Raw genomic sequence first — 14,204 nt, forward strand, 5'->3', positions numbered from 1 at the left:
TGGGCGCTGCTAAGAGGCTGCTTCTCACAGGACCCAGGCCTCTCCTTGTCCCTCCTATGCTTGCACCGCTGCCCCTGCGCAGACAGATGGGGTGTCGGCCAGGGGAAAGTGGGTGGAGCAGCAGTCAGCACCGCAGCAGGAAGCTTCGGCGCCCAGCAAACAATAAGCCAGTTCCTGTGTTCAGAAATAGCACACGTGCCCCTGGTATTGTTCACTTAGAGCTGGAGAGAGCGAGGCGGGGCTTTTGGCTGGTTTGGGGGCTGCTTTTTCAGTTCTGATAAACACCCCCCACAAATAATGGCCAGGTCGTCGACTGTAGCTGGAAACGTCTTCTCTTCGAGGGGTCCCATCAGTTCCAAACAAAAAATCAGCTTATTAAACTGCTCATCCGTGAGGGAAGTTAGTCGTATCTGTGCTTCGGTGCCCGCACACTGTGCGGGGGGCTGAGGGTGGGGTCACCCTGATTCCCGGCTCTGGGAGGAGTACAGGTCCATCGGGGAGGACCACTGCCCCCTGGCGGAGCAGGGAAGTGGTGCAGGCCTCCTGGGACCGTCCCAGACCAAATGAGAGTATTTCTGTTAGAAACCAGGGTGACCTGTGGGGTCAGAAAGCCTCCCCCCTTTAGATGACTACTCAGTATAGTTTGTGGGCCCTTTCAGGTCAGTGAGCATGGTTTATTCTTGGTGTTCCCAACTCCTGGTGCTTTGCTGGGAGCTAATGAACATTGACTTGAATGAAGGCCTGATGCAGGCAGAGCCTGAATATACTTCTGCATGGGTGGTGTGCTGCCTTCTTGATTCAGAAAGACCTGGCTTAAAGTCTTGGCTCCTCCACTGGAGGTTAGCTGGGTGACCTCTTTTAGACCTCAGTTTCCTTATCTGCAAAATGGGGGTAATGAAGCTGCCTCATAGGAGGAGACAGTGAAACGTGATGCCATGCCTGGCCCACGGCCAACAATAAGGGGCAGCTGTTCTTGTTGCCAGGGTCTTAATGAAACACATCCCATCACTCTGGCTGCTTGGGGGTGCTAATGAGCATAGCACTCAGTAGTAAACTGTTGTGTCATAGTAATAGTCTTTGAAGCACTGGCTTTTATGGAAGAAGAAAGGAGGCTTGTGGTCAATGCTGTTGTTTAACTTGCAGGACCTTAGGAGTTAGTCCCCATGAGTACAGAGTTTCAGTTTGGGATGATGAAAAAGTCTGGAGGTGGATAGTGGTGATGGTTGCACAACAGTGGGAATATAGCTAATGCCACAAAACTGTACACTTTAAAATGGTAAATTTCATGTTAAATATATTTCACCCCGATTAGAAAATGTTCTTTTTTCATGAATGCTGCCAAGGTACTGTCCCAGTGATCCCAGGCTGAGAATTAGCTGAGTTTTAGTTGAGGTTTGTTTCATTTGTAGCGTAGTTTCATATGTTGCAAGCATGTGTGCTTATGTGCATCAGCGCTGGGCCTGGGTCAGAGCCGCGGACACTGTCCACCTCCACTGCTTCACTGCCTGTTGTTGCTTGGGGTCTTGAGGACGTTCAAGCTTGTTGGGTCTGAACTGCTATCCTCGGCGGAAGATGAGAACTCAGAGAGGGTGGCACATGCCTTTTAATCCTTGCGATCACCCGGAGGATCTGAACACACACACTTGTTTCTAGCTTGATGTGCTCACTATGGAAGCCATCGTCCGGTATGTACCCCTGCCCCTGGGGTGATGAGTAAGAAGCAGGTCGGGGCGCAGCCCTCTTAGCAGTGTCATAAGGCTCCCAGAGCTGAGTCCGTGGCACTGATGGGACAGGCGGGGACGGAACAACACCAACCACTTCTTTCAAGGACTTTCATACACGTTCCTTTCTCCTCCTGAAAAAGCCCCATGACTTACCTAAAGTCATGCACCTGCTGGTGGCAGGAAGGAGCTAAGAACTCTGATTCGTGACTCTCAGGTCTAGGCCCCCTTCTCCATTTGTATTCGAGCTCTTTGAAAGAAAGCAGAGTAGATAATCTCTCTTTTTCTATCTTTGGCTTATATTTTCATCGCACTTAGAATTTTTAAAGCAGTTTACACGTACCATCTCATATTTTGTCAATGTAATCGTGAAATTACAAAATGAAATCTCTGCCCAAAGGACCTTGTTCAGGGATGGCAGGTACTGGGCATACGTGCCCACAGAGCCTTCTACCACCAGTGGCAGACATAACTAGTCGATTATCCTGCCCCTCCTGCTGAGCCACCCAGACTTCCACGACTCTCAGAGCTGGCACAGAACATGTCGCCTATTTGCCATCTCTGTTAGGCTCTAAGACCCTTGAGTTGTACGGTCGGTCAGCTTGGTTAGCAGCTTGGTAAGAAATAGGTCCCAGCAGTTAACACAATCTTAACTTTTGCATTGGCTTCTTCACTGTAATCTGCTTTCCTCTTACGCTCTGGGCCCAGCTGAGCCAGCAGAGGGACCAAAACTGCCTGAGGGACTTGGAGGCAGTAACAGCGACGCCAGCATGTGCGATGGGGGGCACCCAGCCAACCTATGGGAGCCCTTCCCAGGGCCCTCAAACCTAGGGCATGGGGGCCCGACGGCCCCAGCTCATGGCCGGAAGCAGAGGCTCCTGGATCCTGGGCCTGACTCAACTTTGTGCTTCAGCCTCCAGGAAGTCGTTTGTGTTTGAGCTGAACGAGTGCGCCTCTAGCCGCATCCTGAAGCTGGAGAAGGAGAACCAGAGCCTCCAGAGCACCATCCAGGGGCTGCGGGACGCGTCCCTGGCGCTGGAGGAGAGCAACCTCAAGTGCGGGGAGCTGGAGAAGGAGAATCACCAGCTCAACAAGAAGGTAACCCGGCCTAGGCGGGTGGACACCCCTCCCCCAGCCCGGTCCGCCCTAGAGAGACTAGGCAGTGGCCAGGCAGGGCAGTCGTGTCAGTGAGGATGCACCGCTGGGAGAAAAGCAGAAGCCAGTGCAGCTGCAGTTAATTATACAATAATAGAAGAACAAGAGCAAAGGTGAGAGGAGTCAGGAGGCAGCGTGGCTTGTGCCTGCACTGCCTTGAGGGTATGTCTCGGACAGTACTTGACCTCTGTGTGCCTCCTTGTCTTCATCTGTGAAACGGGGTTAGTGGGCTTCCCACCTAATACATGTTGCATGGACTCCATGAGCTAGTGTTTGTAAGGAGTCTGGCACGTGGTAAGGGCTCAGTGAAAAGAAACCAGTGGACTGTGAAAAAGCATAGGATGGGTCACAGGGGAGAGGAGGCAGTGATGTAAGACATACCTGCGTGTGTGGGGAGTAGGGACCATCGATGGGCATTTTAGGGCACTGCTGGTGGTAAAACAGGATCAGTGCTCACTCCTTCCTCTCAGTTTATGAGATGGGGAAGAAGAGATGGCTGAACTGTATTTGCCTTTCAGGACAGCTGCTGGGTCTTCCCAGGAGCACAGGAGAACCCAGACATCTGGGAGAACAGACAGAGGCTTACAGAGCAGTCTTCCTTCTACAGTTAGGAGGACCCCCCCATTTGCACTGGGGGTTCAGTCTCAGGTGCAGGAAGAGGCCGTTGAGAGGCTAGGGATCGCCTCCAAGTCTTGGTCACTCCAGGTCAGAGGGCCTCAGAACACCTAGGCCACATTGTGATGGCGCAGTTGCATCGTGGTCTCCAAGCACACCACTTGCCAGAGTCCAGCTGAGGAAGAGGACACAAGCCCCATTGCTTGCTGACCGCTGTGCAGGCCTGGTGCTATCGGGTGTCCCACCTGCCCGTGAGTCCTGCTAGTGTCCTTCACTGCTGCACAGGCCGTGGGAGGGGCACGGGCTGCAGGGAGAGACCTGGGCTCCGCTGGTCCTGGCTGTGCTGGTCTCTTATCTCTGTGTGAGGCTTGGGACAGCCCCTCCTTCTGTGAACTGGTCTCTGGAGCCCCCTCATGGGACCTCCCAGGCTTGAGTACTCGCTCTTCTTGTCCCTTTGAAGCATTGTGTGCCATGCAGCCTTTCAGCCGACAAGCATTTTGTCCTGTCTTCGTAGGACAATAGAAAACCCCACCCCATCTCATGCCGTGTCTCTCAGTGTAGAACAGCATGGGGAAGGCAGCTAGACAGTTTAGGTTTTTTAGATTCACATGGCCCTAGCACGGGAAATGTCTATAAGTGGCAGTTCGACCTTGGCCAAGATAAAAAAAGGATCAGCCTTTAGAAAGATGAGAACCGTTGACTCCGTGGGTCCTCACGGGTCTGCTGCAGAAAGCCCGCAATGTAATAGCGCTGGCCCAGCTCCCAGCAGCCCTCTGAGATGACCCCTCACGCTTTTCCCCGCCCTCGTGGTTCACTCTGGCCCCTCCTCTGCACAAACAGGATGGCAGTGGGGGCTGCCTGCCCGGCATTACTCCTCAGCCCCCTGTCTCTCAGGCCCCACCCTCCTGCTTCCTCTCGGGGTCACTTCCCTGGTGGGACACCAGCCCTCTCCTGCCACGGTCCTTAGCAGGCATGTCTTGGCATAGACTCCCCAGCAGGAGGGAGGTGCCACAGTTCCCAGGCCCGTCCTGTGTCTGGTGCCGGGATCCCTGGGAGGCGGCCCTCCGCCCGCCAGAGCGCCTCTCCCCAACCTGCTCAGTCTGCCCGCGGCCTGACCAAACCTGTCCTGGCCCAGCAGGCGTGGTTCCCCCCCAGAGCCCAGCACTGACGGTGCCCCCTACCATTGGATGGGTGGACGCCTCAGCCCCAGCTGGAGGGCTCACTGGACCCTAATCCAGCTCAGTTCACCCCACTTTCCTTCCTCCAGCCTCAGCCATCCCACCCTCCTCGGCACCTCCCCACGTGGCCTGTCTGGGGCCCAGCTGACACTCCTCAGTCAATCAGTGAACCCCCAGGTCCCGCTGGTGCCAGGCTGGCTCTTAGCACACCCCAAGCGTAGCCCAGGCTGCGAGCTTGCTTAGGTCTGAAAAGTCTGTGGAAACCCTAGTTCCCTGAAGTTAATATCCTCTCCTCTAACCTGCAAAACTTCCATGGACCTTAGAGAAGCTGCCTCCTTCCTGCGACGGTGAATCTGCGTTGATGTCCTACGAGTTTATTCCTTAAGCCAAGAAGTTAAGAACCCTTATTTTCAGGGGAAGCGGGCAGCCCTGTGGGGGCCTGTTGCTAGAAGGGAAGAACAGCCTGGGGCTGAGAGTCAGGCCCCCGGCACCCATGTGCTCTGGGACCCGAAGTGGCACCTGCAGCCCAAGCCAGGAGCTTCAGGAGGAAGGACAGGAAACCTCTCAGGGCTGGAAGGCCTGCAGCCAGCCCACATCTCAGCCCAGCAAGTTCACCCCAGGGGCACCGGGGTCCTTCGGGGATGGGCTCTGGTTCCATGGCAAAAAGAACCAGAAAAGGAGAGAGATGGCGTGGGTGTGGGACCCGGGGAGATCGCATCTTTAGACCAGAAGCAACAGCAACGAGAAATGCAAAGGTTGGAATAATGTTCCTTCCTCTGGGAGAGAAGGGGCGGCAGGGATAGGCTGTTAACAGTAAGGTTGGGGGTAAAAGCCAGCAGGCCCCCCTGACTGTGAGTGAGGACTGGGGGGTCGGCCACGGTGGGGGTGGGTCCCGGCTCTGACCCGTCCTCGAGGCCTCAAGCCAGTCGCTGAGCCCCTCTGGGCCCAGTGTCCTCCTGAGTACTTGGTTAATAATAGCAGCTGCTCGTTGCCTTTAGTCCCCAAGGCCGTCGTCTCAGATGTAGGCTCTGCCATGGGAGGTGATCCCTGGTGCCCTGCCGAGTCCCAGGCCCTGTGCCGGGAAGTGGGGCAGAGATGAGGAAGGATTGGAAATACGTTCCTGCTTTTGAGAACCACTCAGATGTTTGCCGTGTCATAGCGTGTTTTCCTGTCGACCCCAGCTGGGAGGGGCTCCCCAGTCCTGGGGTCCCCGGGTTGGGGCAGGGGGGTTGAGGTCCTGACTACGTGACATGACAGTAGGAGTATGAGCTCGGCCCAGCCTCCCCGCCGGTAGGGGAAGAAGCTTGCCTGCTGCTTCCTCCTGTGAGGGTTTGAGGGCTCCCAGATCTGTGAGCCAGGAAGGCAGGGTGCCCCTCAGCCAAGGACGAGTACGCAGAGCCTGCTTTAGAGCAGCGATCCTGCCGGGAGCTTTGGAAACCTCTCCGCGCAAGGCCCCGGCCCAGATGGGCCGAACTGCAGCGGGCTCAGAGCTGCTGCTCACGGGGGTCGTTGGGCATCTCAGGGTCGTGGCCCGAGGTCCAAGATCTTTTCAAAGCTTCGAGAACCATCTGGTCTTTGCAATCTATGTTTTCAGAACAGCCATCCCGAACCAGCACTTGAGGATCATTTAGGACCATGTCAAGATGCAGACCGGCTAGTCAGGAGCTCTGTGGGTGGCCGGGCCCAGAGCTCTCGTGGGGGAGGGGCAGCGAACACTGCTGCACCCGCCGCCTGCTGGGCGCGTGCCGAGCACGGCACAGTGACAGAAGCTCTCAGGGATGCTCGCCGCTGGTCCTGCGTCAGTTACAGAAACTTGCTCGTGGTGACGTCATTAGTAGGGAGGGACTGGACTCTGAACTCTGTCCCTGTGACACCAGAGCCATATGCCTCTTTCCCGACTCCAGTCCCCCACGCTGAGGGCTTTGGCGTTGGCGGGAAGGGGACCAGCAGCCTTGAAGCCCTCGCGGTGCAGACACCAGCACGGGCATCGCCTAGGAGCCCAATCTCAGGCCCTGCCCTGGACCTGCTGAGTGAGGATCAGGATTTGCCACCTGATCCAGGTGTTAGACGCGATGAAGTAGCTAGTTCATGTTTTAGGAAGGTCGGGCGGGGTGACCCCAGCAGAAGAGGTCGGTGTCAGGGAGGTGATTGGATGGTTGTCCAGGCCAGAGGGAAGGTGGCCCGGCCCTAGCCAGGCAGTGGCGGTAGAGCGGCTTGGGTAGAGGGGGCAGGACTTGGGGACAGAGTTACTGGAGGGTGAAAGAGGAAGGAGGGACATAGCAGAAGACCACTCTGAGCAGCTGGGCGAATAGGAATGTCACCAAGTGAAGCCCGTAGGACATCCAGTGGTGGTGGCCCCGGGCGTGTGGTCTGACCCTTGGGAAAGCGGACAAGTCCTGAGATGGGAGCAGGGAGCCCGGAGGCACTTGGGCACATGGCAGTGAGGGTGAGGAGAGGTGGGCTGGGAGGAGGCTGACTGGTGGTGCCCGTGAGCTGGAGATGCAAGTCGTGGGTTAGGAGCTGAGGGTCGAGGGGGCAGGGAGGTCCCTTCAGAGCAACGCCTGGACACTTTCCCTTGAGAAAAGGCCCATTAAAGTGTTCCGTGGGGCTGATGAGTTTTGGATTTGTTTTAAAACGTAGTTCACGGGCTTCCCTGGTGACGCAGCGGTTGAGAGTCCGCCTGCCGATGCAGGGGACACGGGTTCATGCCCCGGTCCGGGAAGATCCCACATGCCGCGGAGCGGCTGCGCCCGTGAGCCATGGCCGCTGAGCCTGCGCGTCCGGAGCCTGTGCTCCGCAACGGGAGAGGCCACAGCAGTGAGAGGCCCGCGTACCGCAAAAAAAAAAAAAAAAAAAAAAAAAAAAAAAAAAACGTAGTTCACTTCGTGAAGCCAACTGTTGCCCGGCTGGGTCTTTTGGGTCTGCAGATGGAGAAGTTACAGACCCAGCTGGAGAGGGAGAAGCAGAGTAACCAGGATTTGGAGACCCTGAGTGAGGAGCTGATCAAAGAGAAAGAACAGCTGCAGAGCGACATGGAGACCTTGAAGGCTGACAGAGCCCGGCAGGTAGGCACCCCTGGAACAGATCCCTCTCCTGGAACTCCTGCCTGCAGGAGGGAGAGTCCAGGATTTAGCCATTTCCTGGGAATCCATTGGGAAAACGTGTATTACCAGGTACCTAGCCTCGCTGCAGCTCAAGCCAGCAACTCTCAGTCAGCTGTGGGGGGCACGTTTGCCCTGCAGGGGACATTGGCGGTACCTGAAGACGATTTTGATTGTCATGACTTGAGGAGGAGAGAGGAGATGCTCTTGGCATGTGGATGGTGGAGGCCAGGGATGCAGCTAAATGTCCTGCAACACACAGGACCAGCCCCGTGTGACAAAGAATGATCCAGCTCCACACGTCCACAGTGTCATGCTGAGCGCCTGAGGTTTGTTAGCCTCACACCACAAGAAGTCCCAGATAGGAGGCAGTCCAGTGCTGGTGCAAAGGCTCTGTGATGCCGTGCAGGGGCCAGGCCTCTCCTCCCTCTGCCGGTCTTAGCAGTAGCTGCCACACACCCTCAGGGAACGGGAAGAAGAAGGTGGAGGGCAAGGGGCAGAGGCAAACCCTCCCGGGACCTTCTGTCACGTCTTATTGGCCACACCCAACACGTGACCACCGCTACCTGCGAGGGAGCCTGGGGTATCCAGTATTTGAGTATTTCAGCCTCTGATTTAGAGCAGAAATGGGGGGAATGGGATGACGCCACGTTTGGTGAAAAGACAGGGCTTCTGCCCAGATGTGGCTTACGTAGAGGGCAGGACAGGTGACAGGCAAGGCAGTTTCAGACGTGTGCTCTTGAGGGAATAATGCAGAGAACCCTGCTGGATGCAGGCGCTGAGGAGCCCTGGTGCAAGGCTGTCCTGAGGAGCTGCTCACGCCGAGCCCTGGAGAAGGAGGGGGAGCCAGTGATGCTGAAGACCCCTGGGGTGGGGGTGGGGTGTCCAGGGCAGAGGGAGGATCCTGTACAGGGGCTGCAGGAGGGGAGAGGCGTAAGGGGAGCCCACAGAGGTGGCGGCCACGATAAACGTACCAAGGGAATCCCTATCGTTGTTTTACGTGAGAGGGAGAGAGATGGGGTTTATGTTTCTGAATCATCCTGGCCGCCGTGCTGTCTCCGTGGGGGTCTCCATGCTCTTCACCTTGTGTCCATATTAACCCCTGGGAACGTTAGGACTACTTTTTTTTTTTTTCATTGAAGTATAGTTCAGTTCTGGTGTACAGCAAAGCAACTCGGCAGGGGGGGAGGGTGTGTGTGTGCGCGCGCTCTTTTTTCAGATTCTTTTCCATTATAGATGATTACAAGTTATTGGATATAGTTCCCTGTGCTATACAGTAGGACCGTTAGGATGTTTTTGGGGTACATGATGGGATGGTCTTTCAGGGCCTATGCTTTAGTCCCCCAGATTAAATCAGACTTTAGCCCCAACTCACCGAAATACGTTTGTGCAGCAGCCGCTGTCGCTCCCGTCGTGTCTTCCCGCAGATCAGGGACCTTGAACAAGAAAAGGACCATCTCAACCAGACGGTGTGGACGCTGCGGGAGAGGTCACAGGTCAGCAGCGAGGCCCGCGCGAAGGACATCGAGCAGGAGAGCAAAGCCCCGCAGGGGACGGTGACGGAGGCCAGCGGCCGGCTGAGCAGGCTGGAGCTGGAGCGGGCGCAGGAGAAGGCGGGGCGGGCGGAGGAGCTGCAGCAGGAGCTGTGGCGGCTGGAGGAGGAGAAGGGGAGGCTGGCGCAGAGGGTGAGCTCCCTGCAGGCGGCAGGCGAGCGGGCGGACGCCGTGGAGCGCGAGAGCCGCGGGCTGGCGCTGGAGAACCGGCAGCTGCGCAAGTCCCTGGACGCCCTGCAGAACGTGCAGGTGCAGCTGGCCGGCCTGGAGCTGGACAACAGGCAGCTGGACGAGGAGAACCTGGAGCTGCGCAGGATGGTGGAGGCCATGCGCTTCACGGGCGCCAAGGTGGCCCAGATGGAGCGGGAGAAGCAGGAGCTGGAGCGGGAGAAGCAGGAGCTGAGGACGAGCGTGGAGCTGCTGAAGGCGCTGGGCAAGAAGTCGGAGCGCCTGGAGCTCAGCTACCAGAGCCTGAGCGCCGAGAACCTGCGGCTGCAGCAGAGCCTGGACAGCGGTGGCCAGAAGGCGCAGGCCCTGGAGCGGGAGCTGGGGCAGCTGGAGGCCGAGAACCAGGCCCTGCAGCGCGACCTGGAGGCCCTCCGGCTCGCCAACAGGCAGCTGGAGCGGGCCGGCCAGGACCGGAAGGCGCTGGAGCAGGAGGTGGCCCAGCTGGAGAAAGACAAGAAGCTGCTGGAGAAGGAGGCCCGGCGTCTGTGGCAGCAGGTGGAGCTCAAGGACGCCGTCCTGGACGACAGCTCCGCCAAGCTGTCCGCTGCCGAGAGGGAGAGCCGCGCGCTGGACAAGGAGCTGGCCCGCTGCCGGGATGCGGCCGGCAAGCTGAAGGAGCTGGAGAAGGACAACAGGGACCTCACCAAGCAGGTCACCATGCACACGAGGACACTGACCACCCTGAGGGAGGTGAGGCGGGGGCGGGGGCGGGCGGCCCCTTCGGTGGGGGGTGGGCAGGGTCACCGTGCTGCCCGGCAGGTGCTTCTGCAATAGAGGTGAGACAAGGAGAGGCCCCTGGCATTTGTCCCCTGCTTCTAAACAGAATGAGGCCCAAAAGCATAAAGAAGAAGTGGAAATCACCTGTTATGATCTTACGGCCCAGAGATAACCAGGGCTAATAGTCCAGCTTTGCTTTTTTTTTTTTTTTTTTTTTTTTTTTGCGGTACGCAGGCCTCTCCCTGCCGTGGCCTCTCCCTGCTGTGGCCTCTCCCGTTGCGGAGCACAGGCTCCGGACACGCAGGCTCAGCGGCCATGGCTTACGGGCCCAGCCGCTCCACGGCATGTGGGATCTTCCCGGACCGGGGCACAAACCCGTGTCCCTTGCATCGGCAGGCAGACTCAACCACTGCGCCACCAGGGAAGCCCGTTCAGCATATTTTATTTCTTCTTTCTCCTTGTGCGTTTGTGTATACACACACTTGATACCCTACCTTCTCCATCCTAGACCTGTTCTGTTTCTCTCTATTACTATACTTTTTCTCATTACATTAAATAGGTTTCAAGCCATGATTTCTAATGGCAGTGAGGTATTGATTTTATGGACTTACTGTGATTGCTTTCTGGACATTTAGATTGTTTCTGATTTTTCCCACGATTTTAAATAACACTGGTGGCGCAGTGGTTAAGAATCTGCCTGCCAATGCAGGGGACATAGGTTCTAGCCCTGGTCCGGGAAGATCCCACATGCCACGGAGCAACTAAGCCCGTGCGCCACAACTACTGAGCCTGCATGCCACAACTACTGAGCCCACGTGCCTAGAGCCCGTGCTCCACGGCAAGAGAAGCCACCGCAATGAGGAGCCCGCGCACCGCAAAGAAGAGTAGCCCCTGCTCACCGCAACTAGAGAAAGCCCGCGTGCAGCAATGAAGACCCAACACAGCCAAAAATAAATAAATTAATTAATTTTAGAAAAACACTGGACATCCTTGCACACATGCACCTTCGCGAATGTATTTATTTTCTTAGGATATATGCCTAGAAGTGCAATTACAGGATGAAAGGGTACGACTGTTTTACAGTTTCTTGGTAAATGTGTGTCTTACTTTTCCCTGGTAGTTTTTGCACGGCTCACCCGGGCTTTCCTGCAGCGACTTAGTGTGAGTCACTGCTCTAGTAAACGACTCCAGCGTCTGAGTGGCCCATCACCGAAGCCGAGTGTCCACACGTGTGGAAGTTCCATGTGACTGTTCACAGACACCTGGTACCCTCCATAATGTGGCCCGGCTGTCCCACAGTGGAGCCCTCTTCTGGCTCCTCTACCTGCAGCAGGTAGATGAAGAAGAGAAGGACCACACTTCATGGGGCAGAATATGGTCTCATAGCCGCACCTGACTGCCAGGGAGGTTGGGAACTGTGTTCCAGCTGTGTGCCGAGGAAGAAAAAGAAATAGACTTGGTGACCACGGAGAGGTCTCCACATTAAAAAAAGATCACTGACTGTCAGTGCAGGCAGATCGGTACGCTGTTGGGGAGAGATGCAAGACACCAACCTGAGCCGTAGCCCCTGCCTCCGTAAGCGTAGGTTAGGTTATGCTGCAGTAACGAATTACCCCAGAATCGCAGGGCTTATCACATCCAAGGCTGGTTTCTCTTTCATAAGAGTCCAGGTGACTCTCTGGAGAGCCTGTCCTCTTTGCTGGGGCTCAGCATCCCAGGCGGCTTTGATCTCATGGCTCCACCATCTCAACGTGGGGTTCGGGCAGTTCCCAAGGCAGGGGAGAGGCAGCTGGAAGATCACACACTGGCCCTTCCACGCTGCAGCCAGGGAGCGACCGTGGGATGTTTGGCGAGCACCACCCTCTGTCACACTGCCGTTCCAGGCCTTGGGGTGTGTGTGGTAGGGGGGTCCTCGTGTGTGCACGTAGCTGTGACGCTGGGCAAAAAATGGTATAACTACCTGGAGAGCTACAGAGGTGTGGACTAGAGTAAGTGAACTCCTAAATGAGGTCAACATCCACTTTCGGAAAGTAAATCAAAACCAGTGTTTAAAGTAAAATCCTTCTCCTCTTTATACTTTGTTCTGAGTTCTCTGCAATGAGCTAACTAAATAGTTATTGATCCTTTACTCCATGGAAAAGGCAATCACGTTCACAGAATTCAAACCTGCTCCTCAAAGGGCACCATAAGTGATATTTCAGACACCTGTCTAGATGTGTTTGGAGCACGTTCAACCCTTCCTGGACACGCTGCCACGTGGTCTGGTGTCTTGAACTCCGGGGGCTGGGAAGGTGTGTTCATCCATTCCCTTTGGAGGCATCCCTGAGGTTCACCGTCCCCACAGAACCGCCTGCTTGGCCCTCGAGACACCCGAGCTGGCCACGGCTCGAGAGGGTGGTGGCTCAGCCCTGAGACCGGCCTGCGTCAGGCCCTCCTGCCGTTTCTGCTGGGCTCCTTTCCCACGCTGGTCCTCGCTGTCCCCACAGGACCTGGTGCAGGAGAAGCTGAAGAGCCAGCGGCTGAGCAGTGAGCTGGACAAGCTGAGCCAGGAACTGGAGAAGCTCGGCCTCCACAAGGAGCTGCTGCTGCAGGATGACAGCAGCGACGGTGACACGTGAGGACCCCTCCCTGGGTGGCTGCAGGCTCCACGTCCCAGCCCCCCCCACCCGCCCCCCCGCCAGCTCAGTTTACTTTTCACACCCGAGGGCCTGTTGTCACGTGGTGCTTTATATCCCGGGCCTTCTTCTTGGACCTTCCCAAGCAGGAGTGGAAGGAGATTCTTTTGTCCAATGAGAAGGCTTCTTAACTTTTTTCTAGTTAGGCTTTTTTCGAGCAGTTTTAACTTCACAATGAGAGTGAGGAGAAGGTGCAGAGATTTCCCGTAGACCCCCTGCCCCGTGATGTGTACCCTCCCCCACCATCAACACACCCCCCACCAGAATGGTGCATGCCTTACGCTCAGTGAACCTACACCAACACCTCATCATCACCCAGAGTCCACGGTCGACATTGGGGTCATTCTCGGTGTGGCATGTTCTGTGGATTTTGACAAACGTAGGATAGTCTGTATCCACCCCTATAGCATCATACAGAGTATGTTCACTGCCCTAAAAATCATCTGTGTTCCACCTGTTCGTTCCCCTCTCCCGCCACCAGCCCTTTAATTTTTTTAAAATTTTAACTCTTGCTGCCTTAGTGCAATTATCTCGCGTTTCAAGGAAATCCAACATCTTGGACTTTAGTTGGACTTGTAACCAACGTGATGTCCTTTAGGTGTGATGAAAAGGCCACACAGATTTACCGCTTACCCAGCACTGTGGTCTTGGATGCATTCCTTAACCTTTCTGAGACTCTGTTTCCCCATCTGTAAAATGGCCATAACGATACATGAAACGGCGCCTGGAAAACTATAGCAGTGATGTTTCATTGACGGTGTCCCAGACATATCTATGCCAACAGCCTGGGGAACAGCTCTGGGTGATGGTTTTTGACTCCTGCAGTTCTTCTGGGCCAAATCTTGCAGCGTGCTGCAGAAACCAGCTTAGTGGAGGAGGGATGTGTTGGCAGCTCGGAGACTGGGAGCTTGTGGGTAGAAGAGGCAGATGAATACTACTGTATATTTGTATTTTTCAGGAAATACAAGATTTTGGAGAGCATAAATGAATCAGCATTCAAAACAGCACTAGCCAGGAAGGAAGAAAAGATTGTGTTCTTAGAAGCACAGATGGAAGAGAAAGCCAGCCTGAATCACCACCTACAGAACGAGCTCCAGGTGGTAAGAGCAGCCCCCTTAGGGTCAGGCCGTGGGTCCTGGCTGTGAGGTCCCTGTCTCACCTTTCCCAGCCCCTCACCTGGGTAGCAGAGGGGTGGCCTGGATGCCCATGCTCTGGAGCAAGTGTCGATGGAGTGGACCCCTGAGGCTCAGGGGAGGGAGAA

At 56.0% G+C, this 14,204-nt stretch overlaps 1 protein-coding gene across 4 annotated transcripts in view; it reads left to right on the forward strand.

The window, feature by feature from the left end:
- CCDC88C (coiled-coil domain containing 88C) overlaps positions 1-14,204 on the forward strand; it is a 126,988-nt gene that overhangs the window by 79,422 nt on the left and 33,362 nt on the right. For all 4 annotated transcript variants that reach the window (XR_009531696.1, XM_060095723.1, XM_060095726.1 and 1 more), the window contains 5 exons: positions 2,635-2,819; positions 7,597-7,734; positions 9,198-10,241; positions 12,755-12,882; positions 13,902-14,043. Coding sequence is in view for 3 of the 4 variants with exons in the window: in XM_060095723.1 (XP_059951706.1) it covers positions 2,635-2,819; positions 7,597-7,734; positions 9,198-10,241; positions 12,755-12,882; positions 13,902-14,043 (1,637 nt within the window). In the remaining variant the exon portion in view is untranslated. The remainder of the gene's footprint in view (positions 1-2,634; positions 2,820-7,596; positions 7,735-9,197; positions 10,242-12,754; positions 12,883-13,901; positions 14,044-14,204) is intronic.

The sequence above is a fragment of the Mesoplodon densirostris genome, chromosome 4, assembly GCF_025265405.1.
Source record: "Mesoplodon densirostris isolate mMesDen1 chromosome 4, mMesDen1 primary haplotype, whole genome shotgun sequence".
NCBI classification, from domain to species: Eukaryota; Metazoa; Chordata; class Mammalia; order Artiodactyla; family Ziphiidae; genus Mesoplodon; species Mesoplodon densirostris.